The 18162-nt window shown below is 38.3% G+C and overlaps 2 protein-coding genes across 3 annotated transcripts; one reads left to right on the plus strand and one right to left on the minus strand.

Moving 5' to 3' along the window:
• The first annotated feature begins 3244 nt into the window (after positions 1-3244).
• Positions 3245-6571, plus strand: ankrd34c (ankyrin repeat domain 34C). Its single transcript, XM_079682339.1, has 2 exons — positions 3245-3474; positions 4387-6571. Exon 2 carries the CDS (start codon positions 4437-4439, stop codon positions 6015-6017), a length of 1581 nt encoding a protein of 526 aa, XP_079538465.1. The 5' UTR covers positions 3245-3474; positions 4387-4436; the 3' UTR covers positions 6018-6571.
• A 146-nt stretch (positions 6572-6717) lies between these two features.
• On the minus strand, positions 6718-18135 carry LOC307039899 (retinol dehydrogenase 13-like). 2 transcript variants are annotated; one of them, XM_079682342.1, is made up of 7 exons: positions 18007-18135; positions 9167-9307; positions 8894-9085; positions 8660-8821; positions 8417-8533; positions 8122-8326; positions 6718-7296 (listed from the first exon to the last, which is right to left on the minus strand). In XM_079682342.1, exons 2-7 carry the CDS (start codon positions 9276-9278, stop codon positions 7200-7202), a joined length of 885 nt encoding a protein of 294 aa, XP_079538468.1. In that variant the 5' UTR covers positions 9279-9307; positions 18007-18135; the 3' UTR covers positions 6718-7199. The 2 variants fall into 2 exon arrangements, with proteins under 2 accessions (XP_079538468.1, XP_079538467.1); XM_079682341.1 differs by lacking the exon at positions 18007-18135 and adding an exon at positions 10070-10291.
• Positions 18136-18162: the final 27 nt, after the last annotated feature.

The raw sequence follows: 18162 nt of genomic DNA on the forward strand, positions 1-18162 counted from the left end.
AAACTCAGTAAAGCGCTTCTTCGTAAACAAATTCACAAACAATTGAACAGAATAGAAGCTGCCATTTAAGGTGCCATCTCAGCTCAGGGAAACTTACATTGACACATCATTGGCCATGTCATCAGGAGCAATTTGGGGTTAAGTATCTTTCCCAAGGATACACCGACAAGTTGACTGTAAAGGCTTGGTAACCAACCACTCTACCAGCTTTAGAGTGAAGCCATTATAATATAGAGCAGGATCGACTCCTCAATGCCAACAAATATCCTGTTATGTACATAGAAGTCTATTGGAAAATGACTCCAATTCTTGTTTGATGAATTGCTTTAAATCCTGAAAGGATAATGGTCTCAATCGCTATGGTATCAAGTATTTTTCAATACAGCATGATATTCATTGGAAAATAATTGTCACGATCTGTCTATGTTTTATTTTGTCCTGTCTAGATCTATCTTTGTTTTCCTTTTTTAGTTTGAAAAGTGTTCACCCCCCGTCTTGTCTGTTGCTTCCTGTCTCTGTGTTCCCTCCTGCCTGATTACCCGATTGTGCCCCTGTGTTTTCTCCTCCCTCCTCACCTGTGTCTTGTTTGTTTGATTAGTCCTGTGTGCAACTGCATTTAGGTTCTGCTTTTCCTGTTAGTCTTTGTGAGATTCTTGATGTTGCTGGAAGGATTTTGTTCTGAGGGATTTTTACGTTTTGCCTTGCCTTATCTGACTTTGTTGCCTGGCCTAGTTCCGCAATAAAAGTATTTTGGATTTCAACCAATCTTCTGCATTTGGGTCCTGTGTACCTTGCCCTCCAGCCGGTTCAATAATGGTCCCATCTAGAATGAAATAGACAGTAGAGTATGCATTGTGGCGGGGCTACATTGATTTTAACAGGCAGGTGTTTGGTCTTTTAACTTTGAACCATCACATGTGCTCAATTCATGCAAGTTAGTTGAAGCAGCGTTCGAGGGTACTTAGCTATACCCTCTTCAGTCAAATGCCAAAAACGCGTCCCTATGATCCGTATGGTTACTATAAAGCATGCCAGAAGCAGCCTCTTTTCACTTTTTATACTAAGCTAGGCTGTTATGGCAGTCAATGCAACTAGTGCTCAGCACAGTCTGGCTGTGTCCCATTCTTCAATGGCCTGTGTTCATCTTTTTGTTATCATGCTTTCATAACTTATTTTCATTCTAGGTGTTGCCCCTTGAACCCCTCTGAAGTCTGAGAGCTTAAAACATTGTTTGACTTGTTTAAAACCTGACAACACTTTATTATTTTGTATTTCTTGACTGTTGAAACACTGACATTGGTTGGGGCCCAACATAATGATTACTGGTTCTGACTACTCGATGATTCATTGCTATCAGACTCGAAATCACTATTAATAATTGTTAAAAACTTTTTACATGAACTTCGAAAGGATCTATAAATATAATCTCCGATCTACAGTAAGACTGTTGAATATAAACCTCCCAATGCAGACTGAAGAAAAGGTTATATTTAGAAAGAAGGGGAGGAAGAGCAGCAGCTGTGATGTAAGATATCTGAAAATGGAAACTGCTCCCAGGGGTGACAGCGCTTATTCTATCCACCTTAATTATTTATTTCCCCTTTAATAGACCGCCGACGACAGCATTTTCAGGGCAAAGATCACGCTGCATGAGGACTGCTGACGTCCTGTTGCTCCCAGTGCTAATGAATGTGTCCAAACCATTGAGCCTTGGCTTTGTCTGTGCCGCCGCGTCCATCATCTCTCTGTGGACAGCAGCTCTGTCCATGATACAGGTAATGTCAAGTTCACAAAAACCCTACATTCTACACAATTATAATAACTGTAGCACATTAGGTTATATTTACCCAAAAGCATAGGTACAACCAAACAATTACAGGTAACTTCAGTTCTGCACTTTGAAAGATGTAGCAACAATATTTGACATGTAAAGTATCACAAATATTCCATTAAAAATCAAGACTGTTGCTTATTTCTATTGCAATTTATCTTGGATAGTAGGAACCCATTATTTTGCCTTGGATGACAACTGTATGTGCTGCTTTATAAAACCACTTTCTCCATGTGCCTGGTAAACAACATATCCCCGGGGGCTGAGAAGGCAATCACAGGTGAGAAATCACTGGCAGCATTGACGACTGCAGTCCTGATACGTCAAGTGTTTGGATGGGTCATGAAGTGATTAGTTCCAGTCTCAGAGGAAAAGAGCAGGGGTCAGAGGGCTAATGATTGAACCTGGTGGCTGCTTACATGTGCAAGTGGAAAAAAAAACAGGCACAATCTAAAAAGTATTTGAGTAAATGCCACAAAAGCCTGGCGGTCCACGGTGGAATGTTATTTGTCTGATTTACCTGTTCTTTGCAGGGCTGAGAACGTCACTGTTCTCATTAGAAACTGCTTCTGTGCTGTCTCATAGCAACCTAAAAATAGAAATGTCCCTATTAGGCTGTATAGCTGTGATGGCTGCTGCAAGTTTTGGCCTCTTTAATTGTGCAATAAATATATATAGGTGTGGAATATTTGTGCTCCATCTCTTCGTTTATTGAGCAGTGAAACAAGCCAATCCGAGACGCATTGGTTGGAGATATGCATAAATAAACCCTGATTATTATTGATGTTATATCATATTTATCACTGCTTATAAGAAATCTAACAAGATATCTGGTTTAAGAAGCCCATACGTTTTACATATTGGCATTTCCTTCAGGAAGCAGTGTGATGTGGATCAAGAACAGATTCCTGCTTTGTCATATTTGAGATCAATGATCTTCGCTGTGCCCTTTATTACATGGCAGATAGGAAGATTGTCTTTATTCTAACAACTGGCACTGATGTTCCACACTGCAGACAGATTACATTGTATTTATAGAACAGGTTTACAATCTAAGAGATGGATTCACAAATGTAAAAAAAGTATAAAAGAAGAACCAGCGAATTGCTTCTTTTCATGTGGGTCCAGCAGTGTCCGCTGCTTTCATTTGAAAATTATCCTTTTTGAAAAGATGTAAATATAATACCCACACGCAGAACATTAACATGTGTTTGTGAGCTGCACGTATGAAGATCAGGACATAGGTTTTCATCAGACGCAATTTATTTTAGTCGACTCTGACGTCAAGAGAATACACGTTTCATTCAACAAGCAAGAAGTAAGTTATTTATAACCCGCAGCATCTCCAGGTTGTGATCCTTGAGTGCGCAGTGAAAGGAATACTCCCCATTGGACTGATGTAGTGAGCCTGAATCACAAAAGCCACAGCGCTCATGTGCTATGGTGCCACAGAGGGACGGCGCCCTGACACCTAAACCAGGACGCGTAATGTAGATAGAAAGAGTCGCATCTATAAAAATAGGGATTTTGCGAAATACTGCAACAAACTTTCTCTTTTGAATAATTGATTTCCCACGATTTTTTCACTCTTACATCAGAAAGCAATGGGTACTTTGAGCATGGAAAACCTCTCATCTGAACAGGTAAGACAATTAGCAAAGCAACTTTATGTTTGGTTAATTATCGAATTACAAAATAATGAAAACGAGGCTTCATTCATTCAACTTCAAATGTCGTTATCTTGCGTCGGTGCTTTCTTTTTCTTAGAGGAGGACGGTAAACAAAAAAGATTAACCTTTTCATTACTTAAAATACAATACGATGTGTGTACAATGTTATATTATGTTATTTCATATTTACATAAGGAAACAATTTCAAATGCAGAATTTAACGGACGAACAGACGACCAACAAATTGTGTAATGGAGCGCGTTTCTGTCGCAAGTTCTCCAACATGATAACCTTGGACAGCGACTCTTACGGCTCACATGGTGCCGATATTTGATTTCGCCTCTACATGCAGATTTTTCTCCCTATCTTAATTTTATACATTGAAAACCACCTCTATGTACAGTCTAATAGGCATTTTTGCAAACAAGGCTGGTGCTTTTGCGCACTTGAGGTTGATTAATGCTTTTAATAGTCGCTTTTATAAATATGAAAACACAAACAATCTCCTGTCTCGACGAAGATAACAATATAAACTTTGATATTTAACATTAACATATCATGATCATCAATCGGTATTTGTCTTTGTGAATCTAACAGGTGCTGCTATGTGTCTCCAGCATTGGCATGATTTTTGGCCATGATTAGTTTCACCTTTGTAAAAATATATCTTTTGCACATTACCATCATCTAAATTATTATGTAAAAAGTATAATTCCTATATCGAAAATATGTGACAGTAAGTTATATTACAACCCTTGTGTTATAACTGACTGCCACCTGCTGGTAGTGATTATTTAGCAACAACATTAGAGAAACAAAAAATATGATCTTATTTAAAAAAATCTTTGCAATGTATGCTGAACTTCTTTGTTGATTTCTTCAAAGGTTTGTCGGCTGTAAGTGCAACATTGAGAATACCTTTGATTGGCTGGGAGATGGCAGATATACTCGAGCTGCGGACAGATGGAAACTCTCTCCTGAAGGCGGTATGGCTCAGGCGCTTGCGACTAACTAGGCTCCTGTTGGAAGGAGGTGCATACATCAACGAGAGCAATGAACGTGGAGAGACGCCCCTCATGGTGGCCTGCATGTCCACACACAGTGACCAGCAGAGTGTGAGCAAGTCAAAGCTTCTGAAATATCTGCTGGACAACCAGGCAGACCCCAACATACAGGACAAAGCTGGCAGGACGGCTCTAATGCACGCCTGCATCAACAAAGCCGGGCATGAGGTGGTGGACCACCTGCTGAGCAATGGAGCTGATCCCAGTCTGGAGGACAGGAGCAAGGCCTCAGCGCTGGTCTATGCTATCAACGCAGGTGACAAGGCAACACTAAAGCTGCTCTTGGATGCATGCAAGGCTAAAGGCAAGGAGGTCATCATAATCACCACGGACAAATCCCCGTCTGGCACTCAAACTACCAAGCAGTACCTAAATGTCCCTCCATCACCAGAGCTGGATGAGAGGTCTTCCCTAGAGTACTGCACCTCTCCGTCTGACATTAATGTCACTGCATCTCCCACACCTGAGCAGGAGCAACAAAACACAGTCTTCAGTTTCCAAACCAAGTTAAAAACCTCTAGTTCTGCTTCAAAGCTAGCCAACGGGCCCACGTCTCCAACACGCCGGACTGCAAATCCCAAGCGTGCACGTTTGCCTCAGCTGAAGAGGCTGCAGTCAGAGCCTTGGGGGCTGATCGCTCCCTCAGTCCTGGCTGCAGCAACCGCCGCCCAAGATGAGAGCAAGAAAGCCAGCACTGATGAGGATGTTGTCGCAGGGGTGAACGGACTCTCTCTTAGTAAGAGGTCAGTTTTATCTCGACAGAGCAGTGTGGATGGGAAGGACAGCTTGTTCCCGCTGGTGGGCGAACAACCCTGCAAAATGACAACCTCGATATCAGTTCCTCCAACGTCAAAAGTATCATATGAGAGATCTGTAGGCCAGCACCAGCTGCTGGCCCGGCGCAGTACTGTGCCCACAGAGGAGAGCAGCAGCTGCAGCAGCAGTCTGAGAGACACAATGCATATAAGACATCTGGGGAACGACCACTATGACTCAGACTCACAGCTCTACTCAGGCTCTGCCATGTTAGACTCTTCGAAGATCCCAGGGGATCGAAGGAAACTAAACACTTCTCCACTAGCGATTCTGACCAGCTCCAGGGAATCTCTAGAGAGCAACACCAGCCCGTCTTCCCCCAGCGCAGCACGCAGGAGGGTACCTGGCTTCCTGGAGAGGAGAGGCTCAGGCACTCTGCTGCTGGACCACATCTCCCACACCAGGCCCGGACAACTGCCCCCTCTCAACATCAACCCCAACCCTCCCATTCCTGACATTGGGGCGAGTAGCAAGCCCTCTTCTCCTCTGGCCACAGGGATTAGATCTATAGCTCCAGTAGCACCAAACACACCAAAGAGAGGCGGCCTCAAGTCCAAGAAGAAACTTGTGAGGAGGCACTCTATGCAAGTGGAGCAGATGAAGCAACTTTCTGATTTTGATGAGCAGGCTCATTAGTTAGTAGTGGTGTTAATGCAGCGCATATTGTTGTTTTAGAAATGTGAACACCATAAATTGTCAGGATGTACATCCATATGTTCAGCTGTGTAGACTCACAGCCATCTAGATGTTGAATAATGTATAATTTATTTAATATATATATATACATATACATATATATTGAAACTGAGCAATATAGATAGACTTCCTCCCTGTGTTAAACCCAACCTGAAGGATTATTATCTTTTGACACAGCATCTGCTGTATATGTATTACAGTTTTGAATGTAAATGCCAAGTAACGGTACTATTCCTCTGAACTAGCTCTCTTACAGAATAATGTACTGCGTAGGGAACATACAGGGTCCACTTGTAGCCAGCAGGCCACATGGGTGCAAATTGTGCATATGTAATTAGCACCATTAATGGGCTTTCTTTTTAAAAGAAAATTGTGATGCACTTGTCTGAGATGTAGCTTTGAGTAAGATGAAATGTGACTGTTTGTAGCAAATTTGTAAAAAGTGCCTTTCAGATAAATAAACCTAAAAAAAAAAAATGGACAGATACATTTAATGTATTAGGAGCATTTGTAATTCATGATGATGTAACCAAAATGTGTTTTATTTCAATATTGTTGGTCTCATATGGAACACTACAAAGAATATACGTGATGTGTATGAATGAAAAACATGCCTTAAGAAACAGGTACAACCATGGGCTACGTATAACAGCACTTTATTGCCCAGGAGAAAAAAGGTTGCTATTAACAGTGTTACAAACCTTCAAGCACACGTAATCCTTATATGATTAAATCAAGTAACATTAAATGACATTCAACCCCTCAGTCAACAGACATTGTTGAATTTTGTCACTTTAAATGTCATTTCACGCTAATGGCAATCAAAACTAAAGATCATACAGCTTCCATGTTACTTAACTGTGAAGCATTGCTTCTGTTTAACTGAAATCCATAGTATTTTTGCAAGTAGTTTGTTGAATATTCTGAATAAATGTCTATCTCTTGTGAATGCTGTCTGTTTACTTATTTGTCACGTTAAGTAGGAGCTCAGCTGATAGTGGCCACACAGATGCTCATTCGAGAGAGCATCAGTCTGTCCTCAGGCCACTTGTTAGTCCTTTGGTACTATGAAGATGATGATGATGATGATGATGATGATGAGCATCATCGATGTCACCGTGATTATGTCCGGCTAACCATAGCCGCACTCAGATCCCACAGCTTCTTGGCAGCTTCATCATCCAGGCCCTGGGGGGCGGCGGTTTTAGGGGCGCAGTCGCTGTAATCAGTGAACAATTCACTGTTAGACATGTGACTTGGTCCATTTCCACAATGCTGATTTACTCACAAGTAAAAATGCTCATGATGAATAAGAATTGGTTTGTGGTCATTTGATTCATGGTTATTTAGTTTGGTATTATTCACTGACTTGATAATGGCCTTTAGTTGAGTCCTGTTTTTTGACCGATCTTGGGTCCTTTTTTATACAACAATGACAACTGTGATGTAGTTGAAGGTGGTCACTAATTGTGACCCGCCACTGCAGCCCCCACTCAGCTCTATGGATCATTTTAATCTATTTTAAATCAATCTCTTCTGTGCAGCAGGCAGATATTTTCTCTAAAAAAGCTCTGATAAGCACACTGTATTATACCTGGCCATCAACAAAAGCCAGATTTTTCCCTCATGACTCAGTTGGAGAGCAAAAAAGAGCGTCAATTATCGGGTGGAAAGGAACATGAAACCCAAATGAATACCATTTTGTCTGCTTGATAAATAGATAATTGTTTGCTAGCACATTGGGCCCATCACTTATTTGCCAGTGTATCTTATAAAATAGAAGATAGCTGTAGCAGAAGACAACCACGACTGCATTTCCTATGTTGATTCAGAGTGTATTATGTCAGACATAAGCCAAAAGAATAGTTAATGACCCAACCTATGTTATATACTTGGAGTATTCGCTACTGCTGTCGATGTCTCCTTTGTACTGTATGTTAAGTGTTCAAAATACTCTGTAGAACAATGAAGTTCCCCTTGAATCTTGTATTGAACGTGGCTGTCTCACTTCTAATAATGAAGCTACTGATTCACAATGACTGACCTGTAGTAGAGTCCACTTTCATTCTGCAGGCTTTCCTCCACAGCGCAGTAGATGGTGGTCTGAGCGCCTTCTGTTGGAGACTTGATGAGGAACATGAATGGTGCGAATAGAACTTTCTTCCACAGGGGCATTTCGGGCCACATGTGTCGGCCGAGCTCTGTACGGATGACCCCAGGGTGCAGGCTGTAACTCGTTACTCCGGTCCCTGCAAAATGATAAGATGTGTCATTCACACAATCTAGGAGTCTATTAAAAACTGCATAATGTTTGGTGTACATTTAAAATATGTTAATACCTTTCAAATTGTTAGCCAGCTCCCTTGTAAAGAGGACATTAGCTAGTTTACTTTGAGAATAGCTTTTCCAAGGGTGGTATTTTTTCTCCAGATTTATGTCATCAAAATAGATTTGACCTGTTGAGGGAAAGCAGTATTCACAGAGGAATCATTTAATATACAAATATGAATGAAGGGACAACATTTGTGAGAGAATAAAAGTCTATCTACATCTCTTGAACTAAAAGAAGAGAAAAGTGGCACCTTTTTCATGAGCTAAACTGGAGACATTGACAATGCGACTCGGGGACGACTTCTCCAGGAGATCCAACAGGCAGTTTGTTAAAAGGAAGTGGCCCAGGTGGTTCACACCAAACTGCATTTCAAAGCCATCTTCAGTCTTCCATTCTGGGCAGCTCATAATACCTAAAATTAAATAAAAAGTTAAGAAAGGTGTTATATCACAGACATCAGAGGTGAGAAGTGATTTATATCTACCTGCATTATTGATGAGAACATCCAGCCTTTCTTCATTATCTAGAACGTCTTTGGCTAGTTGTCGCACCGACTCCAGAGACGCCAAGTCCAACTTTCTGACAACAACTTGGTCGTTTCCGCTCCTCTTCATCACCTCTGCTGCAGCTTTATTGGCTCTGTCCATGTCTCTGCAGGCCAGAATGACTCTTGCGCCTGTAATGCAGCAGCAAATCTTGTTAGTTTTCAAATGAAATACTTAAATGCAACAACATCAAAACTGGATAAGCCACAAACCCCTTCTAGCCAGGTCTACAGCGGTTTCTTTGCCAATCCCAGTGTTGCCTCCGGTGATAAGGACGGTCTTTCCTTCCAGTGAGGCTTTACTGCGACAAACTCCACCTGCCATCCATTTCTTCACTCCAAAGAGTCCTACTCCTGTTGGAAAAATAAGTTAAAATACGTCTCCATCATTGACACTTCACTGATCTGCAGTTGTATTTATATATTCGCATATAAAAAACGTTTTAAATAAAAAAATACTGGCACATATTTTGTCAATCAGTTAATGGTTTTCAAGCAAATACGCTAAAAATTGGCTCGAGAAAATGATTGAACACATAATAATATACCGTTTTGTTCATCACAGTGAATAGGGTTTCATCAGGAATGTCTTGTATGTACCTTAATTGCTGTAAAATAGGCTCAATATGTATGTCTATTCATACATCCCTTTATTATTATTATCATAGCTCACATCAGGGGACCATTTAGACAACAATAGAGGCAATAATACATCATTCATTTGTATAACTAAAATGAAGGCTCACACCATTTACTCAAACCATGGGTTAGTAAATATGTAATGATTGTGTAGCTGTGGTCCTATGCAGCAATTACAGAACAACAGAGCAAACATTGGGACTTGTCAAACCATTTTCAAAAGCTATTTTAAATAGCGAAACTTTTAGCATTATACATTTGTTGCAAGACACGTCAGTTCTCTAAGCATGCAATCACATTTATTTTCATGAATTCAACCAGTAAACACTTTCAGTTTTTGCAGGACCACCGTCTCTCAACTGAATCATTAAAGACTGCACTTTATATTATCAAGCACTAGCGTAAAGGTAGACTACGTGAGTGTACACACTAGACTCACTAAGATGTTAGTTGTTGTTTCTTCTGAAAAAGTATTACCTGTTACTGTGATCACAGCAATAGTTTTAGGATACTGGAAAACAAACGATTTTATCGCTGTAAGGTTCTGCATTGTCGTGTTAATCCTGACCCTGTTATACACGTAAATTAAACCGTCTCCACTGTATTTCAGTTAAAACACGGTCCCTTTTGAATGAGCTACACAATTCGGAAACGAGGGAAACATTTGCTGCAGATAAACAGCTACATAACAATGTCTTCCTCCAGGAAGTCCCGCCCACCATCATCCTGTGGAATCCTATTGGTTCTTCATCTTCTATCTTTAAAGAAGATATTTTATACAGTTTAAAAAATGGCGATACTACATTTAACAATTTACTAGCACTGTGTGTATTTTTTATAATAAAAACAATAAATGAAAAATAAATAAAAAGTAAAGTTTTTTATTATTATTATTACAACAACTATTAATTGGAACAGTTATAACAATACTATTATTGTTGTGTTTATTATTTAATATTGCTATTATTGTTAATAATAAGAGTTTTTAATATTGAGCAGGAGTTAAAATAATTATTGAAGGAATTACTTAATAAATAATATTTAAAACAATATGTTTTTACATCTTTAAAGCACAAATGATGTTGCTTTCCTCATGACTTCACATTTTGGATCAAGAACTACAGAAAGCAGATTCACTGTGAATCTTTGTTTTGTTTCCTGTCTTTGAACCATATAAACCAATTCGTCAGGCACAATATGTATAGATGCTTTATTTCATTTCATTTAATAGTTTATTTGGCAGGGACAATGCACAGTGATGAACACTTAAAACATTAAAACGTGTCAAGTGTAAATATGCCAGATTTAGCTTTGAGCTAATTTCCATCCGCAGTCCCTCACAAAAAACATTTAAGAAAATTACATTTTAATAGCAAACATAGCAAAAACAAAATACATGATATGCAAAAAGTACAAAAGAGCAAGAGCAGCATACATAAGTGTTTATGAAATGGTAATATAATATAGCAGCAACGACATATAAAGTGCAAGAGAAGATACAAGAGCTACATAAAGTGCAAGAGGAGATACCCCTGTGTTAAAGTGCATTTAGCGGTGATTGCACGTCTGTTTGTTTCTCAACCATTCTTTGAGTTGACCTTTAAAACTATTGAGAGTGGGACAATCCCGTATCTCAGTTGGGAGGCTATTCCACAATGAGCTGCCTTTAATGGAGAGGACATTTTGTCCAAAAGTGGTCTGTCTACGGTGGACCTCACAGTCTCCTCTGGTTTCTGACTTAGTGCAGCGTTCAGTGTTTTTTTTTGTGGATGAATTCCGGGGGGGCCAGTCCATGTAAACATTTATTAAAAAAACACGTACTTTCAAAAGACTTAAAATGGTCAAAACTTAAGATATTGTGTTTTTCAAGGATGGTACAGTGGTGGTATGGATTTGGCTTTCTGTCAAACACCTTGATAGCCCTCTTGTACAGCTGTTCTATTGGTTTCAGGTTTGCGGCACAAGCAAAGGAACAGTTTGTAAAACAGTATTCAATGTATAGAATCATACAGTGGAGGTATGACTTTGCAGCATTGACAGTCAAGAAAGGTCTGATTTGTTTAAAATGTTGCAAGTTGAATTTAATGGTATTGGATACTTTCTTAATATATTTCTTAAAAGTCAAGTTCGAATCCAATATGACTCCAAGATACTTGAAGTGGGAGACTAGTTCTATTTCTGCTCCGTTTAAAAACACGTTGGTTACTTCGATTTTGACTGGTCGTTTCAACCCAGTCTCACAAAAAAACGTGTAATAACTACGTTGGTCCACACCGTAGGACGTAGTATTTCTACAAAAACGCCTCTGAAATTGTAGGATCCCTGCGTTTTATTCTCGATGGAAAACCTATTTTAAAGTTAGTTTGGCCATTAAAATGCGTTTTGATGTCATTTGATGCTAGAAATATTAGTTTGATTTCAGGTTATGTGTGCAGTGAATGTACATGATCTTTAGTTTGCTAGTTATTACGAAGATTACTTCAGGAAATTGTGTCTATACAACGTTTTCATTGTTACCAAGGTGGTCATCTCACATCACATCGTCAACATTTAAAAAAATAAAAATAATAAAAATAATACCATATTCCGAGTGTGCTTGCTTTTCTCTTTGAAAGTCATCACATAACGGCATTGTAATACACGGTTCGGCTGCATTAAATATTACATATCTGCTGTAGTTCTCTATTTATAGAGCCCTGATGAGAAGACTATGAGGAACTGCCGCCAACACTGAAAACGTGACGTGGATCATAAATATATCAGCAATTAAACAACATCTTACATTTCTCTTCACACAATACGTCTCCTCACAGTATCAACACTAATTCGGCTGACTTTTATATTTGATCCAATTGGTAGATAGGCTGTATTTACACCATAAAGGTGCACAGCTGATAGAAAGGGACACCTGGTGGTTAAAGCATGTTATTGAATTTCATAATTTGTATCATTAAATATTAATAGGATCCCTATAAAGTATATTCATTACTCGTTGGAAATGCCAAGCAAATGCTACTCCGACTGTCGGTTGTTATTGTCAATATTAATATAATAATGATTTATTTTGTAATAGTCACACTCGATTTCGCCGATTTTCTTGTTGCCCCAGCTGGTCGACACCTCTTTTAGCATAAACAAAGGCTACATTAATGTATTAAATCGATGTTAATCCATGTGTGTGGATGTGGAATTAACGGACGTGACGTTGTGCGATTGCGTTGCCAGGCAACAGCTTCGGTTCATGTTAATTTACAAACTCTTCAACTAGAACCGTAGTTATATTTAAAAACATTGTAGAAGGCCACACGAAATACTTTAATGTACATTTCAATTTAAATGTGAAGAAATGTGTGTATAACAAAATACATCCGTCATTAACAATACCGGAAACAGACGTAGGCAAGATCCTCAGCTTGGTGATTCGATGGTTTAGCCGCAATGCACGTTGGGAAATGGTGCTTATGCGATGTGAAATCCGAAAACCTTTTTTAAAAATAAAATAATACTTCATTCCGAGTGTGCTTGCTTTTCTCTTTGAAAGACATCACATAACGGCATTGTAATACACGGTTTGGCTGCATTAAATATTACATATCTTCCGTAGTTCTCTATTTATAGAGCCCTGATGAGAAGACTTCTAGACAAACAGGAAGAACTGCCGCCAAAACTGAAAACGTGACGTGGATCATAAATATATCAGCAATTAAACAACATCTTACATTTCTCTCCACACAATACGTCTTCTTGCAGTATCAATACTAATTCGGCTGACTTTCATATTTGATCCAATTGGTAGATAGGTTAGGCCTATGTTTACACCATAACGGTGCACAGCTGATATAAAAGGACTTGTAGTTTTTAAAGATATTACTGATTTTTTTTTAATATAAGAATGTAAATACTGAGTTGAGAGAATAGTCAGGGGTTTTGGGTGATGGGAGACACATCTGTGGATTCAGAATTTCAATAGCTTACTGTTAAATTCCGGATACCTTTTTGTCTGTGATGTTTTACAAATCAGATATTAGAAGTAAAACATGTGAAATAATATAGCAATATCCTGTACAATTATGTGAAAACATGAATAAAACTACACATCTTCAGATGTTACACATACACAAGTGTCCTACACTAATAATACAAAGTGATCATGGCTGTGTATACCTTGTGTGCACCGCCTAGTGGTTAAAGCACGTTATTGAATTAGTTGTGTATATAATATGTCAATAAACCTTAGAAAATTTTGAAATCTTGAAAGGGATGTGCAAAATAGCCATTATATACAGTCTTTAATGAACTATTAGTAGAGAATAACAAGTAATGAATATACTTTATAGGGATCTGCAGATAAATGTTTAGTCTTCTCAAGCACCAACTAACAAATATCTCGCCTGATTGTTGGCACTTTGTTTGTTTGCTTGTTTGTTTGTTTATTTATTTAAAGGACAGTGCACATTAATTCACATTGCTGTAAATGAGCCAGTATTAGCCAGCAGGCTAATTTTCAACTGTTGTCCTTGGAAAGATGTTAAATGACCACAACAAGACTAGAACATAAAAACATAATTAAATAGAGTACAGCAGACAACATCAGTACAACAATACATAAATAGCAGTACAACAATAAATAGGAACAGCAGTACAACAATAGAGAGGAAAAAACAAAGATGCAAACAGATGAAATATCACCTTGATACAGTTCAAAGTGTTTACATTTTTGATTGTTTAAAAGCCAGTTCTTATAATTGTGGTTAAATGTATAATAGGAGGTGTTATTCTGTATCTGTATTGGTATTGTGTTCCAGAGTGTTGGTGCCCTCACAGAGAAACAGTGTTTACCAAAGGAACTGGACCTAAGACGGACTACACAGTCCCCTCTTAGGGCAGACCTTGTGGTTCTGCTGTTTGAATTTTTCTGCTGTATAAAAGTGCAGAGTGGTGGGGGTGCCTTGCCGTTTAGAATTTTAAAAATGAGACATGCATCAGTGTGTTTTAAAATATTTTCCCAGCTGAGCAGGTTATGTTTGTCCAGGATTTTGCAAGGGTGTTATAGCTTAGGTTTTCTGTCCAAAACTTTGAGAGCTTGTTTGTGAAGTGACAGGATAGGCCTTAATGTTGTGCTATTCGCCTGGGTCCAGCTGGTCATACAGTAGGTTAGGTTACTTGACAATCACCTTCCCTGAATTTTACTCCGGAATAACTAAAGCCTTATTTAAGGGTTGTTTATATTTCACATCATTAATCAGAATCTGCAAAGTAACTAAAATACATTTAGTGGAGTAAAAATACCATTGTAGTGGAGTAGAATTGCTATTTTGTTTGTATAGGTGCGCCGTGTGTTTGTTTTACAAAAAAGGGCGAAGCAAATTAAGTTGTTCTACTGTGCGGTAAAACTCGTCAACTCGTCAACATCTCAAACGAATGTTCAAAGTGATTCAAGTGATAAAGCGCAAGATGAACTCTTAACGAAAAAGAAAAAAAGCAAAGAGGAAATGTTGTTGTGCTCCGTTGTGCATTCACTTCCGGTAAACGTTCCTTCAAAAATAAGAGTCCCGATCTTACTACCAAAATAAAAGTGCAAAACGAAACTTTACCATTGGCAAATATTGGCATACAAATATAATTACTTCTATAAAAAGGTAACATATTTTAAATATAGTTAGACATATTAATTTAAGGTAACTTACAGCATTATCTCATTCCTAACTGTGAATGGTTTTCATTTATTTAACATTAGAAATGTATCATGGCCAATCCAATACTTGCTGAAGGGCCAATGGATGGTGGGGGTCAGCACAAAGGCCAAGAAAACCCACATTTGAAAGGGAGACAGCGGATGACGAAACTAGCGACTTGCTCAATTCATTTTTGGGGGATATGTGAAGTTTACAAGTTTACTACCACTTTAGTTTCAAATAATTGTGTTAATTACTTATTGTAAAGCATTTGAACATTCTTTTGTGTCACAGTTTAATTATTAAGTTGATGTATAACTGTATAGTATCCTAATTATTTAAAATATAAGGTGACTAAAAATGGCAACCGTATATTCAGTTTTGGCAACCAAAAGCTGATGCCTGGTTGCCAGCCTGGCAACCACTTTTAAAAGTTAGCGTTGAGCTTTATATACAGTCTATGGTTGAGCTCTGATGGAATAAAGGTTTTGACAAGACCTGGTGTAACAATAATCAAAAAGAACATTAAAAGAGCTCCAGATGTTAATTATCTAAACAAAACAGCACGCCTGAAAATATTATCCTTAAAATATATGTAAAACAAAACCACTTTTGATCTTTTTATTTGAGTGGTTTACTAATGACAGTTAATTCTGTTTTTGCTATTGATGTTTTCATTTTTGTTAAAAATAATAAAATAATAAAATTCAATAATGTGCTTTTACCAGGTTTCATGTTTTCCTGTCACAATAAACAAACACGCAAATGTTTAAGTTAAAGTTGGAATTTGAAACGTTTGTATAACATTGCCATTGCCATACAATTTAAATGTACAAATCCAATCCCAAATCAGATACATACAAATCCACCAGCAGAGGTCCCTGTAGGCTGACTAACAGTCTCACTGCCTCAGAGGAGTCCAGAAGGTGGAACACATACACCATACGATTCATTTTTATATCCAGGGATATCGAGTAAGAACACTGGGAAAGCACTTTGTATATAGGATCAAATGATATCCTAAACTCCTACGAGCAATTCAAGCTGGTCTCTCCCGCTGTATGGAACACAAAAGACGAAGCAGTACCAAGTTGACAGTAATAACAGCATTATACGCTCAGCTCTGAATCAAAGCCTCATCAGAGCAACAGTTGAGCGACTACACATTTTATAGATTGCTTTTCGATTAAGGTACAGTTTTAATGTGGCTGCAAAGTCACCCCTTTCCTTTTAACTTCAGAACACGTGGAGTGGTTTATGGGTCTGGGCCACACTTGAGACTGTCTGTGAAAGTGGACAGCTTGTGGAAATGATTTACATACCAAAGGGTCAAAGGTTAATGAAGAAAGTCAAAAGGTTATATAATTACTACTGTTCCCTGTCAGACCTCAGTAACCTGCTTATAACTCTCTCAAAACACGTGCAGGGGAAAAAGTGTGCATTTCACACACACAAGTAATAAAACAGCAGACCTTCTCCATAATGTTATAAACACAAATTGAGGTATGTTATACTTTAAATCCACTTCAAGACTTTGTATGTTTGCAGACATTTTTATTTGGTCTTTACATATCTGGCCTTTGTAAAAACAGGGCCCTTTGGCTCAAATGAAAAGTACTTCAGAGGTGACCTGCTGTCTCTTTTACTGGCTTACCGCCAGGCCCTTCATGTGACTGCACTGTACAATCACTCCCAGTATGGTAACCTTCCCCTGCTAAAATTAGAGGGCCCTCTGCCGAGTCTTTTTGGAATATGAGTATACTCCTGCAGATGATAGGGTATCCCAACAAATGTCTCTCTTGTTGCTTCGCCATTCTTTTTTGTTCTTACAAAAATATGTTGGCAAATAATAAATATCGGTTTGCAGTTTCTGATCTGAAGGCACTGCATATTTGTAGACATTCTTATGCAATGTTGTACACAGAAATTAGTTTCTTAAACATCTATAAACATATGTCAAACAAAGTGTATTCAACAATACACAGTTATTTGCATGTTGGCACTTTTGTCTGAAAGGTAAACATTGCACTTTAAATTTAGTTCCGTTTTTGCAAATGTAATATATTTGATCAGTTTAAAAGTAAATATCAATTGAATCCTAAACTAACTGTTCATTCGTACAGTATGTATTGATTATACAGACCTGCTTCATTGAGTTTGTGTGCATCGTTTTCAGTGTCTTTTAACTTGTTAACACATAATTGTGTCATGATATCTCTTATCATTCATATTGCCCTATTTTAAATATGTTGTCTTAGGATATTTGTCTCTGTTCTATCAAAATGCTTCTGCATTTATGGGTTATGGTTATTATGGGTTACTATACATATGTAATATTACATAACTGTGTGTACAATGATGTTTATATATACAGTATATATTTTGTGTGTGCAATTTGAACATTTTTGATTAAAAATAAGTTCAGTCCTCAATGAATGTGTTTATCAAAGCTGGTATAGGTGCAGTTTAATGACATTGTATGCAGCAGGGTAGCTTGTCAATGTTACTCCAGGTGTAACTAAAGTCTTATTTAAGTGTTGATTATAATTCAATGCGGTGTGAAAGCGCCCACTTAGTCCAAATCTGTAACTAAAAGTATTAAATACATTTGGTGGAGTAAAAGTACACCATTTACCTCTGAATTGTAGTGGGGTAGAAGTACGAAGTAGCAACAAATTGAATTACTGAAGACAAGTACAAGCCCCTCAACATTTTACTTGAGTAAATGTACTTAGTTACTTTGATATAACGGTGACCTTCGGCCGGAGTCATCCTGCCAGAGGAGCTCAGAGTTCACCTCACCCGACCCGGCTCTTGTCTCGAGTACGAAAGAGCTTTATCCGCTATTTGCTCTCGGTCCCTCCTCTGTGTCTGTGTGCGTCTCTGACGTAGCAA

Source organism: Notothenia rossii, assembly GCF_949606895.1.
Source record: "Notothenia rossii genome assembly, chromosome: 5".
Taxonomy (NCBI): domain Eukaryota; kingdom Metazoa; phylum Chordata; class Actinopteri; order Perciformes; family Nototheniidae; genus Notothenia; species Notothenia rossii.